The sequence below is a fragment of the Canis lupus genome, chromosome 9 (genome assembly GCF_048164855.1).
Source record: "Canis lupus baileyi chromosome 9, mCanLup2.hap1, whole genome shotgun sequence".
NCBI classification, from domain to species: domain Eukaryota; kingdom Metazoa; phylum Chordata; class Mammalia; order Carnivora; family Canidae; genus Canis; species Canis lupus.
In genome coordinates, this window is record NC_132846.1 from 15,363,113 (window position 1) to 15,379,881 (window position 16,769).

The window sequence follows — 16,769 nt, forward strand, 5'->3', positions numbered from 1 at the left end:
CAGTGCCCTTCGTGGACCTTCCTTCCTTACTTGAATTACTGGCTCGGCTCTCTCCCCATCTCCCCCGCCCTCATATCCTCACCTGACGCGTTTGGCGGCTTGCTGGGGTTGTTATGCCGGCCCAGGGCCCCTAGATTTTTGGCTTTTGCTGCTGCCCTTGCTCCTAGGTGTGGGGTTGGGGGCGCCGGGTAGGGGTTTTCAACTTTGCGCCCCTCCTTCAGCAAGATCCCATGGGATCCTGCCTCTTTTCAGGGGCAGTCGTGATCCATGAGAATCAAACTGGACGGACCTCCTTGTGCTTTTTCCTCAGGTTCACAGATTAGGATATATCAGGCACCGAAGGATTCCTGCCCTGTCTCCTGGTTCTGGGACTTGCGACCGAGGTCGGATTTATTTCCCCGGCTGGTTATTTAATGGAGAACTCACCAGACTCCGTTGTATTAAGTAGCTCCAAAAGCAGATCCTTGATTTGTGTCTGAGAAACTGAAGATCATCTTTTAAGAAGTTGCTGTGCTTCGATTCTCCACACCTTCACTCCCAATTCCTTAATTATTCTATAGAAATAGGGGCTTTTTGACATCTATCTGGTGCTGGTCTCACTGCATGATGACTTTCTGTTTCACTGGTATTCGAAGCCTTCCTAAGCTTTGGAAGAGCAACCCATACCTTGGCCTAGGCCCAGGACACTCTTTTCTCTCTCTCTTTCTTGAAAACTGTTATGGCATCCGGAACCAACAGAAGTGGTTTTCTCTTAAAACAGTGTCTGCACAGAATACTAAAGCAGTGAATCTGCTGATCGCCAAGGCCAGATATCTTAGAAATGAAGGCAGTAGTAAGCAAGTTTCTTCTGATACCCATCTTTTTGCAGCTGGAGCGGCTAAGAAGAGATCACAGATGAATCCTCATAGGAAAGATGATGCCTTGCCACCTATGAGGAACACTATTCAACTCCCAACAAAACCGTTGAATTCTGAAGAGTGGGATAGACTCAAGGAAGATTTCAAAGGAAGGGCTAATTTTGAAAGTTGGATCATTTCTCAAATGGCTCAATCCTGTAGCTCTGTGGATGTCGCCAAATCTCTGTTAGCCTGGGTAGCTGCAAAAAACAATGGTATTGTAGGCTACGATTTGCTGGTCAAGTATTTGTATCTCTGTGTCGTTCATAAGCAGACATCGGAAATTATTGATGTCTATGAGATCATGAAAGCCAGATACAAGAGATTAGAATCTGGAGGGTATACTCTTCTCATCCAGGGATTAATCCACTCAGACAGATGGAGAGAGGCCTTGCTATTGTTAGAAGATGTCAAAAAAGTCATGATCCCTTCAAAAAAGAACTACAATGATTGTATTGAGGGAGCCCTCCTTCATCAAGACGTAAACCTAGCTTGGAATTTGTACCAGGAATTGTTAGGTTATGATCTTATTCCTATGTTGAAAACTTTAAAAGCATTCTTTGATTTTGGAAAAAACATAAAAGATGATCAGTATTCAAATAAGCTATTTGACATTCTTTTGTATCTAAGAAATAATCATCTATATCCTGAGGAGTCATTTGCACACAGTATAAAGACATGGTTTGAGAGGTAATTTTGATCTTTCTTTATGTGTATGTTTTCATTTTGATATCTCTATCTAAAAGCAGCCACCTCCTTTTTTTGTTGTTGCTGAAAATTACGCTATTCAAATTATACTTTTCCTTCTCTCAGATTTGTTTCCCTTTAGAGACAAAATTTTTTTACTCTTAAAGTGATGACAGAAACAAGTTCTCTTCTCCATCACGTAAAAGAGAAATTGTTGGGCACTTGTATGTTTTCATGGGTTTTTTTTTTTCTTTGTAGAAGGATCATCAGTTTTTTTCTGAGGTGTTCAATATGATGTAATTACAGATAGCACTTGTGACTGGAGTTCATAGCAAGAAAACTGGAGCTGTTTTGGGATCATATTAGTATTTAAGAAGTTTTTCCTAAACCTAGTAACTGGTATCTGTTTAATCTATGCATTTCATTAACTTGGATGGTTAGAGCAGATAGGGGGACCTTAATCAGACATGATTGATATGCAAGTGTTAAAAATGGAAAGTCTCATTGTTCCAGTTCATTTTGGACCTTTCCATCATCCATTTGCTCTCTCCAAGGCTCTCTGCTTTCCCTTTGCTTTTATTCATGTTACTGGCTCTCTGCCTAATTATTGCTTCAGTCTTTATTTACTTATTTCCTCACTACTAATTTATTCCTTTTCTGTTTTTCTCTTTTCTACTACATATCTTCTTTACAGATCTTTGAAGTAGCAACCATGCTACTTATTATTTTATTTAACAAAGTTATTGTTATTGACTATCACTGAAGGAGCTAAATTGTGAAAATTTTGAATGCCTAGGATTTTAGATTTTATTGTTACCTTGGAGTAGAGTTTTAGAAAAGTAACTGCCTAAACAAAACAAAGGGTTGGAGAGGGATTAAGATTGGAAATAGGGAGATCTATTTGGAGGCAATTATAGGTTTGAATGAGAAATGACGAGGTCTTGAATTAAGAACCAAGGAAGGAGAGAAGGCAAGCGAATCAATAGGAACTGATAGTGTATATAAGAGGAAGGAAAGGATAAGTTGATAAATCAAGTAATTTTGAATTCCTTCAAGGCACTGTGGGTGTTTGGTGATATAAAATCTCTTATGATGGAATTCACAACCTAATTGGGAACATAGTACTTGACAGTTAATAGTAGTGTCTAAGAAGATGGTATAGGGGGAGAGATTACTTTGTGCAGGAAGAATCTCCAGTAGCTTTATGGAGAAGATGAGAACTGAGTTTGATTTAGAGGTTACACTATTAATGTCAGCTTCCGAGTCCCCTGAAGGTAGATTTAGTCTTGAAGATGAGGGTTGGATGACCAGAAAAGTGAAGGGAAGAAGGGGGTCCAGAGTAGGGTACTTTGAGCTTTAGCTCTGTCACAGTGTATCACCCACTCTTCTAATTAAACCATTCTAGGGAAATATCCTAAACTTTTCAGAGCTCTTGCCTACTGGGTTTCTAAATAAAATGCCTATTTTTTGGTTCTGGAGGAATCTGACCTTCAAATGATCTGGTTTTGCAATCTTTTTTTTGTAGTGTTCCTGGAGAACATTGGAAAGGACAGTTCACAACAGTCAAGGAAAGGTAAAGCTCAATATTTAATTTTTAGCTTGCTTGATGCAGGTAGTAAGTTTTGTTGCTACTGATCAAAAAATTTTTGAGAATACATTAGAGATAGGATAATTAAGAGCATACCCCAGAGAAAAGCCATGTTTTGCATGTGGAGAACTTGTAGTGCTCAAAATGTTTTTCTCATAAGGTGGTCGGAACCTTGTGTGAAGCCTCAGAGATCTTTTCCTGTACAGATTTGGGACCTCGTGTTTTGGGAATGACTTTAAAAACTATCTGGATGCCCAGCAGTGTACTTTTTTTTTAAAGTATTTTTTTTAATTTTTATTTATTTATGATAGTCACACAGAGAGAGAGAGAGAGAGAGAGAGAGAGAGAGGCAGAGACACAGGCAGAGGGAGAAGCAGGCTCCATGCACCGGGAGCCCGACGTGGGATTCGATCCCGGGTCTCCAGGATCGCGCCCTGGGCCAAAGACAGGCGCTAAACCACTGCGCCACCCAGGGATCCCCAGCAGTGTACTTTTTTGGGTTTTCTGGCACACCTAACATGTGTTATCAGGTTTATAAGAAATTGGATGCATGTGATGATCACAAAGATTGTAATGTTCTTTTTTCATTACTTTTCAATTTCCTCTTGTTTAAGGATTATTCACTTTAGAAAAAGTTCTTTTCCGGGATACCATTTAACCCAAATTACTGTAATTACAGTGGTCAGTGTTTGGGCTGTGGAAAAACCATAGAATCTATTCACCTGAGTTCAGAAGAGTATGAATCTCTCAAGGGAAAAATCATGAAGGATGTGATAGATGGAGGTGATCTATACAAAAAGACAACACCTCAGGTGAGTCCTGAACAGGTTTTCTTTTTTGGATTGCTTGTCCAGAGTAGGATTGGCAATTTTTTTCTGTAAAAGACCAAATAGCAAATGTTTGAGGCTTCATGGGTCATATGGTCTCTTGCAACTTTTCGACTCAAAATACATTACATAAGTGAATGAGCATGGCTGTGTTCTATTAAAGCTATATTTATGAAAATAAACTATGGATTGGATTTGGCCTGCTGGCTATAATTGCCAACCTTCAGGAGAGACTGCTTAAGAATTTCTTTTTTTTTTTTTAAGATTTTATTTATTTATTAGAGACACAGAGAGAGAGAGAGAGAGAGAGAGAGAGACAGAGACACAGGCAGAGGGAGAAGCAGGCTCCATGCAGGGAGCCTGACATGGGACTCGATCCCGGGTCTCCAGGATCATGCCCTGGGCTGAAGGCAGCACTAAACCGCTGAGCCACCAGGGCTGCCCTAGAATTTAATAGAATAATTGGGGTAGACTATCATCCATCTAATGGAGTCAGTCCTGTTTTATCTAGGCACAGATCCACTGAAGTCAAAGAGATAGGTGCTCATTTTCTAAGTACTTTAGAAAATTGTTCAGTAACTCCCATGAAAACATGGTTTCTCATAACTTTCCTAATCCAGAGTTTAAGGTAGCTTGACAGAATTATTTCCAGATTTTCTTAATATTGAATATGATTCTGTAAGTCATTTTTAGTAGCTTCATTTTTGCTTCAGTACTTTATATTGGTTTACTAAGATTAAGTGAAGAACTAAAATGTTTTTACCTTGGAGAAAGGTTGCTTATCATCTTAGTAAGAGCTTTTTCTTCAGGGTACCAAATAAAAACAAGAAGTGAAAATTGTTCTGCCTTCTTACCTTGACTTAAAATTGTCACAGAATGCCCCTAGATCATATGAAGACCTTTAATCTTCAAAATAAAGTCAAAATATGGTCCATATAAACATTAGCTTCATTTTATGGAGTACCTTTTAGCTGATTTTATTGATGAAATTAGAGTTAAGATGCATGAAGTGATACTAAGTACTTTACATTCATTATCTTATATCTTATTTAATCCTTATAAATGTCCTGTAAGGTACTATTTTATTTCTCTTTTACAGATAGAGTGATTGAGACTTGGGAGGTTAAGTCTGCCCAAGAACACCTCACTAATAAAATCTAGGTCTGACTGACCCCAAAACCTTTGCTGTCATACTCTATTGCTTCTCATTGTGTGAAAAGTTACAGTGACAATCCATAGTTCCTTATGCTGCCCCTCAACCTGTATCTTCTAAGAATAAGACAATTCTGTAATTAAATATTATTATCAGGTTTCAGAACCTTAGCATTAATTCAGTGTCATTTAATAAAAGGTACATTTTCAAATTTTCCCAGTAGTCCCCCTGAAAAGTTATATTTTATAAATATAGGAATTATAAAAATATTTTATATTTTGTATAAAATATAACTTTTCCCACTCTGATCCAGGATTCAACCAAGACTTACTCATTGCTTTTGGTGGTTATGTGTCTCTAAATTGAGAACAGTGCCTTCCACACTGCCTTTTTAAGTTTTTATGACATTGATTTTTTGGAAAAGTTTAGATATTTTGTCTTGTGCAGGGCTTCTCAAACTTTGTACCTATGAATCACTTGAAAATCTGGTTAAAATATAAATTCTGTCTGAAGTGGGGCCTGAGAGTCTATATTTTGAATAAGCTCTGGGATGAGTGATTCTGGTCTTTAGACCACATTTTGAGCAGTAAGACTGTGGACTAATTGTCTGATTGTTTTCTCCTCCATTAATTCAGCATAAAAGCTTTGGGGTATATTGCACAGGTAATGTATGCTCATTGCATCACTGCAATCATATAATATCAGGTTATTCTCACTATTGATGCTAGGTTCCATCACTTAATTAGGAGGGCAACTGCCAGGTATCTCTATTGTAAAAGTAAATTTTTCCCTTTGTAATTTTTTTTAAAGATTTTTATTTATTTGAGAGAGAGAGAGAGAGCAAGAGCACATGCATAAGTGGGGGGTAGAGGCAAAGAGAGAGGGAAAAACAGACTCCCCACTGAGCAAGGAGCCCAATGCAGGGCTCGATCTCAGGACTCTGAGATCATGACCTGATCCAAAGGCAGATGCTTAACTGATTGAACACCCAGGTGCACCTCCCTTCGTAATTTTTGTAATTAAAATTTAAGTAACCTGTGAAGTAGTACTTCAGGCCTATACAGATGTCCTGTTAACTCTTCACCCAGTGTTTTTTACATCATGGAGATGATTTCTACTTTTGGAGATTGCGAAGAGTGATTTTCTAGTTATTTCATTCCTTCCACATTTTTTAACTGGTGTTATTCTATAAAAGATTTCTCCTTTTTTCTGTTCTAGACCTAAGGACTATTTTTTTTTCTTAATTAATTGTGTTAGGATCCATTATCACCATCATTATTCTTTTTTGATGCTCAAATTGCCCGGGTTTGTCCTTTGGGAGCCCCTTCAAGCCAGTTCCTGTGTCTTTTTGACATTTCCTCCACTATCAGTTTTTGCCCCCCGTTTTTGCACTTCTCTTATTTCTGGCACAAGATGTCCCAGGCTCTCACCTTAAAGTTCTTCTGTCTCAGTTATGGAATCAAATTGAATACTTTGGTTTGACACTTGTCAATGATTAAACATTGCTATAATTCCTTTTTAATGTATATCGCTTTGATTCTATCTTAATAGAAAGAAGATTTTGTTAGTTTTCTCTGTTGGCAAAGACTTAGAACCAAGAGCAAATCTTCTTGGAGAGTCTTATACTGTAAGAGGAGTTGCAGGCTCTAGACTATGGTGAGAATAGCAAAGAGTAGTCATACATTTAATTACTATAACTCACAAAGCAACTGGATATATTCACAGAAGGACTGGAACATTTTCGGTCAAGGGAAATGATTTCCTCTTTTTTTCTTTCTAGATATACTTCCCTTTCCCCTCCTGAGGGTCTCCAATCCTGTATTCCATCTCTTGTCACTGCCTTTCACCTTCAGGCTATTAACATAATAATAATTGCTACCATTTATGAAATAATTGCCACATGTCAGGCACTTCTAGATCTGTTACACTCAAAACAGCCTTGCAAGGATTTCATTATCTGAATATGGGGAAGCTCAAGACAAGCAATGTATCCATGATTAAAGAGCAGTGAAGAAAGACATATGATACAGTTGGATTGTTGAGGATTTGGTTTTTGTAGTATTAGTGAGGTAGAAGGGACAGGGATGGATCCAGAGCACTGCTGGTAGGTTGGAGTAGAAGCAACTCTTTTTCTGGGACTAGAGGGAAGGAAGTTAAGGATAGTGGGTAAGTTAAGTGTTTGGGTGCAGCAAAAATTTGAGAACATATATTCATACCTCTTAATTTCTCTGAAGAGTCTGAGGCAAATTGGTCATTTGAAGTTAAGAGAAAGTGTGAGAGTCTAAGCCTAAGGGACCTTGGGGAGAGTTTTAAGCATTGGAAGTTTGAATTATTTGTGAGAGGATTGGGGAAAGTATTGCTGGGTGATGCTGAAGCCCCAGTTGAGGCCAGAGAACGTAAGTTTGTAATGGCATTGATCTGTGAGACATTTTCAGCAGTCCTGGGCCATCCAGATGTAGGAATGGAGAAGGCAGACAGATGGGGTGATACAGGATTTGCTGGTCTGGTACAGTTGGAAAACGAGTTGAGAGTGTAGATGAGAGGATGGCTCAACTAAGACCATGATATCAAGCTTGATAGGAAGTAAAGATGGGTGGGAGCTCATGGATTAGGAAACAATAGATATAAAATTGGATTGGAGGCTCATGGAGGTTGAAGAGCCAGCATAAAAGGAGAGTGACAAGCAGGAGATTTTGATCAGTGTATATTAGAGTTTTGATTTCAGAGGTAGAATGCTCTGTAATGTAAGAGTGTGAGAGTTAAACAGCTGAAGAAGCTTAGAGCCAAAAGTGCTAGATGGTCATCCACAGATTTATTGAGTGTTTATATGATAATTTTTTTAAATAATAATTACAACCACATTTATAAAATGCTTATCAAAAAAATAAATAAATAAATAAAATGCTTATCAGATGCCAAGTAATGTGCTTTGTTACCCTAGGCTAGTGATGAAGAACTGAATCAGGTAGCAAATTTTTTATAAATGTAGAAGTGCCTGAGATGACACAAGGTGCTAGCAAAGAGGAGGAGTCATCAAACTGGCCTGCAGACCAAATCCAGCTCACCACATGTTTTTATAAATAAAGTTTTATTAGAATACAGCCACAGTGATTCATTTATATATTGTCTGTGGCTGCTTTTGTTGGGTACCTATAAAAGAGATCATGTGGCTCATAAAACCTAAACTGACATCTGGCCCTTAATGGAAAAATTTGCTGGCCCCTGATATAGATGACTATCATATAAACTCCAGTTGAGGTAAGGAGTGGAGATATAGTGACTTTGAAGGAGTAATGCGTACTAGAAGAGGGTCTCTTCTTTCTTTTCAGTCCTATAGCATGTTTTGAGAGAATGGGTTACATAAGAACTAAGTAGCTGAGAAGTTACTGATAACCTCAGGAAGAGCAGTTTCAGTTGTACATTGGGGTCCAGAGCCAACTAAGTTAGAGCAACTCAGTGAATACACATTGAGTGTAAACTATACTTTTGAGGGGTTTAGATGAAAATAACAAGAAACGGGATAGTTGTGGCTGGACGATGGTAGAGTTCAAAGGAGGATATAGGGACATGGGATGGGAGAGACTTGTGCATGTTTAGGAGAAGAAAGGGTGTCAATAAAGATAAAAATGTCGAATTAGCAGGACAGGTAAGAGAGAACGGATTACGAATGAGCAAGGTATAGAAAGAGGGGCTGCCAAAAAGAGCACAAATGGGGAAGTTAGAAATGAGAGTCCTCATTTGAGACTACAGAAAAGAAAGTGAAGATGAGTGCAGATATAAACATATGGGCAGAGGAAGAGAAGTTTGAAGGAAATGACATCTGAGTTAAATGGGTACAAGGTAATAGATTGGAATTAAGTGGAAAGTCTAGTCAACACTAGATGGGAGTCACATCTTTGTCTACTTAAAAACAAAGTATGGTGCTAGCTGACCTCCATAAGCACATAAAATGAGAATTATCAAAATTATTTCAGGCTTAGGGGTGCCTGGGTAGCGCAGTCAGTTAAACACATGCCTTCGGCTCAGGTCATGATCTCAGGGTCCTGGGATCAAGCCCTGCGTCAAGCTCCCTACTCAGCAGGGAGTCTGCTTCTTCCTCTTCCTCTGCCCCTCCCTCTGATCCTGTTCTCTCTTTATCTCTCTCAAATAAATAAAATCTTAGAAAAAATTATTTCAGACTTATGTTTTCATCAAATAGAACTCTTTTGTTCATTTTTTTTTTTATTTTTTTTTTTAATTTTTATTTATTTATGATAGTCACAGAGAGAGAGAGAGGCAGAGACACAGGCAGAGGGAGAAGCAGGCTCCATGCACCGGGAGCCTGATGTGGGATTCGATCCCGGGTCTCCAGGATCGCACCCTGGGCCAAAGGCAGGCGCCAAACCGCTGCGCCACCCAGGGATCCCCGAACTCTTTTGTTCAAAACAAAGTAAATGAGATGGCACCCTCTGATGAAGTGGTTTTCAACCTTGGCTACTAGTTAGAATAGCTTGGAAGATACCAAAAAATTAGTGATACCTGGACTCTACCCCCTATAGATTTTGATTTTAAGTGTACAGTTCAGTGATATTAAATAATTCAAATTATTGTGTAACCATCACCACCATCCATCCCCATAACTCTTTTCATCTTGTAAAACTGAAACTGTACCTGTTAAACAATAACTCACCATTCTCTCCTTCCTCCCAGCCACTGGCAACCACCACAGTACATCCTGTCTTTATGATTTTGACTGCTGCAAGTACCTCATATAAATGGAATCATATAGCATTTGCCTTTTTGACTGGGTTATTTCACTTAGCATAAAGTCCTCAATGTTTATCCATGTTGTAGCATATTGCAGAATTTCCTTCCTTTTTAAGGCTGAATAATATTCCATTGTATGTATTTTTTTAATCCATTCATCTGACAATGAACACTTGAGTTGATTATACAGGTTAGCTATTGTGAATAATGTTTATGAGCATGGGTATACAGATATTTCTTTGAGACTCTGTTTGCAATTCTTTTGGGTATATACCTAGAAATATGATCGCTGCATCATATGCTAAATCTATTTTTAATTTTTTGAGGAACTGTGTTTACAGTGGCTACATCATTTTACATTCATACCAACAGCTCACAAGGGTTCCAATATCCACATCCTTGTCAACATTTACTGTCTTCTGGTTTGTTTGGTTGTTTTATAGTATCTATTCTAATGGGTATGAGGTGGTATCTCATCGTTTTGATTTGTATTTCCGTAATGGTTAGTGATGTTAAGCATCATTTCATGTGCTTATTGACCATTTGTACATCTTTGGAGGAATGTCTGTTCAATTCCTTTGCCCATTTTTGAATTAAGTTTTTGTATTTTGTTGAATTTTAGGTAGTCTCTATATATTCTGAATATTAGTTTCTTATCAGATAATATGATTTACAGATATTTTTCCCCATTCTATGGGTTGTCTCTTTACTCTGTTGTGATAGGGTCTTTTGATATACAAAATTTTTTAAATATTGTGAAGTCCAGTTCATTTATTTTTGTTACTACATGTCTTTGGTGTCATAGCCAAGAAAATCATTGTCAAATTCAATGTCATGCTGCTTTTGTTCTATGTTTTCTTCTAAGAGTTTTGTTCTTTTAGGTTTTATGTTTAGGTCTTTGATTCATTTTAAGTTTCATGTTTGTATAGGGTGTTAGGTAAGGGTCCAGGTTCATTCTTTTTGTATGTCAATATCCAGTTTTCCCAGCACCATTTGTTGAAAAGACTGTCCTTTGCCCATTGAATAGTCTTGGCACCCTTGTTAGAGATCATTTGACCATACATGAGAGGGTCTGGGTTTATGTCTGTTCTCTTGGTCTATATGTCTGTTTTTATGCCAGTACTACACTGTTGTTTTATATGTTTTTTTTTCAAAGATATTATTTATTTATTTATTTGAGACAGGGGGTTGGGGAAGAGCATGAGCAGATGAAAGAGCAGGGGAAAAGAGACAAGCAGACGCCGTGCTGAGCGCGGAGCCTGCTACAGGACTGGATCTCAGGACCCGAAGATCATAACCTGAGTAGGAATCAAGAATTGGATGCTTAACCAACTGAAACACCCAGGCACTTCCAGAACTATATTGTTTTGATTAATGTAGCTTTATAACAAGTTTTAAATTCAGGAAGTGTGAGTTTTGTTCTTTTTTAAGATTGTTTTGATTATTCAGGGTCCCTTGAAATTCCATATCAATTTCAGGATGAGTGTTCCTATTTCTGCAAAAAAATATTACTTGGATTTTGATAGGGATTGCATTGAATTTGTCGATTGCTTTGGGTAGTATAGATGTTTTAACAATAGTAAGTCTTCCAGTCCACGAACATGGGTTGTGTTTCCATTTATTTATGTCTTTAATTTCTTTTAGCAATGTCTAGTAGTCTTCACTGTAATGTTTTTTAGCTTCTTGGTTAAGTTACATCCTAATTATTTAATTCTTTTTGATGCTATTGTAAATAGAATTGTTTTTGTCATTTATTTTTTAGATTGTTCATTGTTAATAGAAATGCAACCCAATTTTTGTATGTTGACTTTGTAATCTACTTTGCTGAATTGATTTATTCTAGCAACGTTTTTTGGTGTGGAATCTAGGATTTTCTGGATAAAAGATCAAATCATCTGCAAAGATAATTTTACATCTTCCTTTCTAGTTTGGATGCGTTTTATTTCTTTTACTTGCTTAAATTGCTTTGGATAGAACTTCCAGTATATATTTAAATAGAAGGGGTGAAAGCAGGCATCCTTGACTTGTTCCTGATCTTAGAGGAAAAGTTTTCAGTCTTTCGCCATTGAGTATGATGTTTGCTGTGGGTTTCTCATATATGACTTTTACATTGAGATAGTTTCCCTCTATTTCTAGTTTTTGATTTTTTTAATCATGAAAGGGGGCTTTTGTCAAATGCCTTTTCTGCATCAATTGAGATGATCTTGTGTCTTTTTTTCCCTTCATTCTGTTGATGTGGCCTCTTACACTGATTGATTTCGTATGTTGAAATCATCCTTGTGGGATCCCTGGGTGGCGCAGCGGTTTGGCGCCTGCCTTTGGCCCAGGGCGCGATCCTGGAGACCCGGGATCGAATCCCACGTCGGGCTCCCGGTGCATGGAGCCTGCTTCTCCCTCTGCCTATGTCTCTGCCTCTCTCTCTCTCTCTCCCTGTGTGACTATCATAAATAAATAAAGAAAAAATATTAAAAAAAAAAAAAAAAAAAAAAAAGAAATCATCCTTGTATTCCAGAATTAGATCCCACTTATATAGTGTGTAATCCTCTTATTGTACTGCTGAATTTTGCTTGCTAGTATTTTGTTGAGTATTTTTGCATCAGTGTTCATGGAGGATCTTGGTCTATAGTTGTATTGTCTTTCTCCAGCTTCAGTTTCAGTGTAACACCAGCTTCAATGAGTTGGGAAGTAGTGTCTCTCTCAATTTTTTTGGAAAAAGTTTGAGAGGGATTGATATTAATTCTTTAAATGTTCAGTAGAATTCACCAGTGAGCCATCAGATTCAAGGCTTTTTCTTGTTGGGAGATTTTTTACTGATTCTGTTTCCTTATATATACAGATATATTCATATTTCTTCTTATTTGTGATTATGCTTTGTTGCTTGAACCTCTGCTCAAAAGCAGCAATCAGCAGAGCATAGATCCCCAATATTTGGAGAACAGGATCTTTTTTGTCCATCCTGGTTCCCATAATGCATATGCAAGCTGCTTTAGGAACATGGTAGCTGCCTGCCATTTGGCTTGGGATGAGAGATGAGTAGCTGCTGCTGCACTAAGAGCTAAAACTGGACAAAATTAAGGATAGTTTTGCATCCAAGGCTTCCCCTGCAATTTGCAAGCCTTCCACAGACTCCAGAGTTCCAAAATAGTTATATCAGACAGTTTCTGTCAGTGTAATTGTTGTCTAGGTGGGAGAGACAGATTCCTGGCACTTCCATCTCCACCATCTTCCCTTCGGCTTGATGAGTTTTGACACATATATACTCCTGTGGAGCTGTCACCACAGTCAATATAATAATATATTTATTACCACCAAAAGTTTCATCTTGCCACTTTGTAATGGCTCCTGTACCTCATCTTGCCTCCCCCACCCCAGGTAAACAGTCAATATAATAATATATTTATTACCACCAAAAGTTTCATCTTGCCACTTTGTAATGGCTCCTGTACCTCATCTTGCCTCCCCCACCCCAGGTAATCATACTATATATTAGTGGTTTTTGTCTGTTTTTTAAAAATATATATTCAGCATAATAGTTTTGAGATTTCGTTCGTGTCTTGTGTCTCATTTTTATTCCTGAATATTATTCCACTGGGAATAAAATTCCACTGGGATATGCCACAACTTGGAAATTCATTCACCTATTGATTGACATTTGGGTTATTTCCAGTTTGAGCCCCATGTTGGGTGTAGAAATTACTTAAAAGATAAAATCTTTAGGGGCACCTGGGTGGCTCAGTCAGTTAAGCGTCTGCCTTCAGATCAGGTCATGATCTCTGGGTCCTGGGATCAAGCCCCGAGTCCGGCTTTCTACTCAGCAGGGAGTCTGCTTCTCTCTGTCTCTCTCTCTCCCCTCCCCACTTCTGCTCCTCCTCACCATTAGTTTTTTCTCTCTCTCTCAAATAAATAAAATCTTTAAAAAAATCTTTTAAAAAATTGGGTTGCTTATTTTTTAAAAAAGATTTTATTTATTTAAATAAATAAATTTATCTCTCATGAGAGAGAGAGAGAGAGAGAGAGAGAGGGAGAGAGGCAGACACATAGGCAGAGGGAGAAGCAGGCTCCACGCAGGGAGCCCAATGTGGGACTCGATCCCAGGACCAGGATCATGCCTTGAGCCAAAGGCAGAAGCTCAACTGCTCAGCTACCCAGGCATTCCTCTAGATACAATTCCTATGTCAGATATATCTTCTGCAAATATCTTCTCTGTGGCTTGCCTTTCATTTTTATAAAATAGAGGTTCTGATTGAGTTGTTCAGGTTTTGGGGCTTAGACATCAGGATTTTCAAAAGTTCCCAGGTGATTTTAAATGCAGCCCAGGTTTGAGAACCACTGCTTCTAATGTGAGGTTTTGGTCTACAACCATACCACCCTGAACACACGCCATCTTGTCTAATGTGAAGTTTTGAAGAGCCCTAATGATGTATGGCAGTTTTTTTTTCTACAGGATAATTTTGGGAGAAAACCTCAGAGGTAAATTTTTAGCTTTTCTGTTTTAAACCTTTGTTTATTGTACTTAGACATCACAGCCAGCAGATGGCAATAGTATAACATGTAAAAATTATTCTAGGTTTTATAGCCCGATCAATCAGGTTAAAGGATTTGAAAGATTATCTACGTCATTTTTAAGTCTGGTTAGTGATAGTAGGTAAGACAGGATGTGAATTTTAAGTGAACAAAGCAGAAATCCAAATAGTATGTATGTCCTGTGAAACTAATTGAGAGAACAATAATGAAGATCAGAAAGTGCATTCAGAGCTATATGAATACTGTTAGTTTAACATTAATAAGATATTTTCCCCTTATTAACCTTCATTCTTAGCAGTAACATTATGGTACAGATTTTTTAAAAAAATTCAACTGTTAAGGTATGAATTCAATTCTTCCTTGAATCTTTTTATTAGGGAAAATTTCAAACATATGTAAAAGGAGAGGGACTAGTATATCGACCCCCTAGCTCAATGATTATTAACTCATGGCCCCTCTTATTTTATTTATACTTCCACCTGTTGTTCCCTTATCTCTCAGATTATTGTGAAGCAAATCTAATCTTAATCATTTGTCCTATAAATTATAAATTCACTTCACTTGTTTCTTTTTTTTTTAATTTTTATTTATTTATGATAGTCACAGAGAGAGAAAGAGGCAGAGACACAGGCAGAGGGAGAAGCAGGCTCCACGCACCGGGACCCCGACGTGGGACTCGATCCAGGGTCTCCAGGATCGTGCCCTGGGCCAAAGGCAGGCGCCAAACCGCTGCGCCACCCAGGGATCCCCACTTATTTCTTTTACCGTTCTCAAACCTGGTAAACCTTTTACTTTTCTTTTACCGATACTTCTTTGTAGAGTGATTTTTCTTAAAGAAATACTTTAGAAGAGCAAAAATCTCTATACTCAATGTAGGGCTTGAACTTACAACCCTGAGACCAAGAATCACACACTCCACTGACTGAGCCAGCCAGGTGTCTTAAGACCCCCTTAAATTCTTAAAAATTAAGGACTTCCTGAGAGCTTTTGTTTATGTAGGATTATATTTATTGATAATTACTGGATTAGAAATGAAAACCAAGAACCTTGGGATACCTGGGTGGCTCAGCGATTGGGCATCTGCCTTTGGCTCAGGTTGTGATCCCGGGATCCAGGATCAAGTCCCGCAGCGGACTTCTGCGAAGAGCCTGCTTCTTTCTCTGCCTATGTCTCTGTCCCCCCGCCCCCCCCCCCCGCCTCTGTGTCTCTCATGAATAAATAAATAACTCTTAAAAGAAGAAAACCAAGAACCTTTAAAAAATATGTATTAATTTATTTGAAATAACAATATAAAAACTATTACATGTTAATATGACTAACATTTTCTCAGTAATAACTGTCATCCAAAACAAAAACAATTTGTGAAACAGGAGGCATTGTCATATATTTGTAAATGTCTTTATTTACTTGCCATAATAGAAGATAGCTGAATTTTTGTATCTGCTTCTGTACTCTGTTGTGATTTTGGCTGAAGCATATGAAAAAAATGGAGGCTCATTAGAAGTAAACATAGTTAGAAAAGATAAGATTATTTTATTCACATTTTCAGATAATTATGTTTATTCTTTGATATTATATCAAAACTCCTGCATACTTGTGAGCAAATGTGAAAAGGGCAGATAATATGTTAATATTATTATAAAAATAGTTTTTAACTGACAGATTTCCTGAACCACAGTGAGAACCACACTGCTTTAGAAATACTCTACAATAGATATAGTTTCCTTTTTCTCTCTTTGAAAAGTTTCAGTAAAATTTATCTCTCTCAATTATACAAACATTAACAAAAAATGTTAAAAAAAAATCTCAATACTCAGCATTTTTTTCAGCATATTTTCTATTTAATGTCTTCTATTCTCTTTTAGTTCTTTTTTTTAAGATTTATTTATTTATTTTAGAGAGAGAGAGGAGAGCACTCTAGTGGGAGGGGCAGAGGGAGAGGGAGTCTTAAGTCAGACTCCCTGCTGAGCAAGGACACCCCCCCCCCCCCCAGCCAGGGCTCAATCCCAGGACCATGAAATCATCATGACTTGAGCTGAAATTGAGCATCGGACACTTAATCCACTGTGCCACCCAGCCACCTCTTTTTCACTTTTTTTTTTTTTTTTAAGATTTTATTTATTCATAAGAGAGGCAGAGACACAGGCAGAGGGAGAGGCAGGCTCTCTGCAGGGAGCCCAGGATCAAGCCCCAAGTTGAAGGCAGACCCTCAACCACAGAGCCACCCAGGTGCCCCTATTTTAGTTCTTACTGAAACGAATTTCATCACCATCTGTCACTTCAAAATGGAAGTGTTTTTGTTCAAGGGGATCCCTGGGTGGCTCAGCGGTTTGGCACCTGCCTTTGGC

The 16,769-nt window shown here is 38.0% G+C and overlaps 1 protein-coding gene across 2 annotated transcripts in view; it reads left to right on the plus strand.

Annotated features, from left to right (window-relative positions):
• PRORP (protein only RNase P catalytic subunit) overlaps positions 1 to 16,769 on the plus strand; it is a 121,413-nt gene that overhangs the window by 969 nt on the left and 103,675 nt on the right. The window contains exons 2-4 of one of the 2 annotated variants that reach the window (XM_072838246.1): positions 311 to 1,586; positions 3,109 to 3,156; positions 3,851 to 3,983. In XM_072838246.1, coding sequence (XP_072694347.1) covers positions 604 to 1,586; positions 3,109 to 3,156; positions 3,851 to 3,983 — 1,164 coding nt within the window. In that variant the 5' untranslated portion in view covers positions 311 to 603. The remainder of the gene's footprint in view (positions 1 to 310; positions 1,587 to 3,108; positions 3,157 to 3,850; positions 3,984 to 16,769) is intronic. The other variant, XM_072838247.1, reaches the window with a different exon arrangement.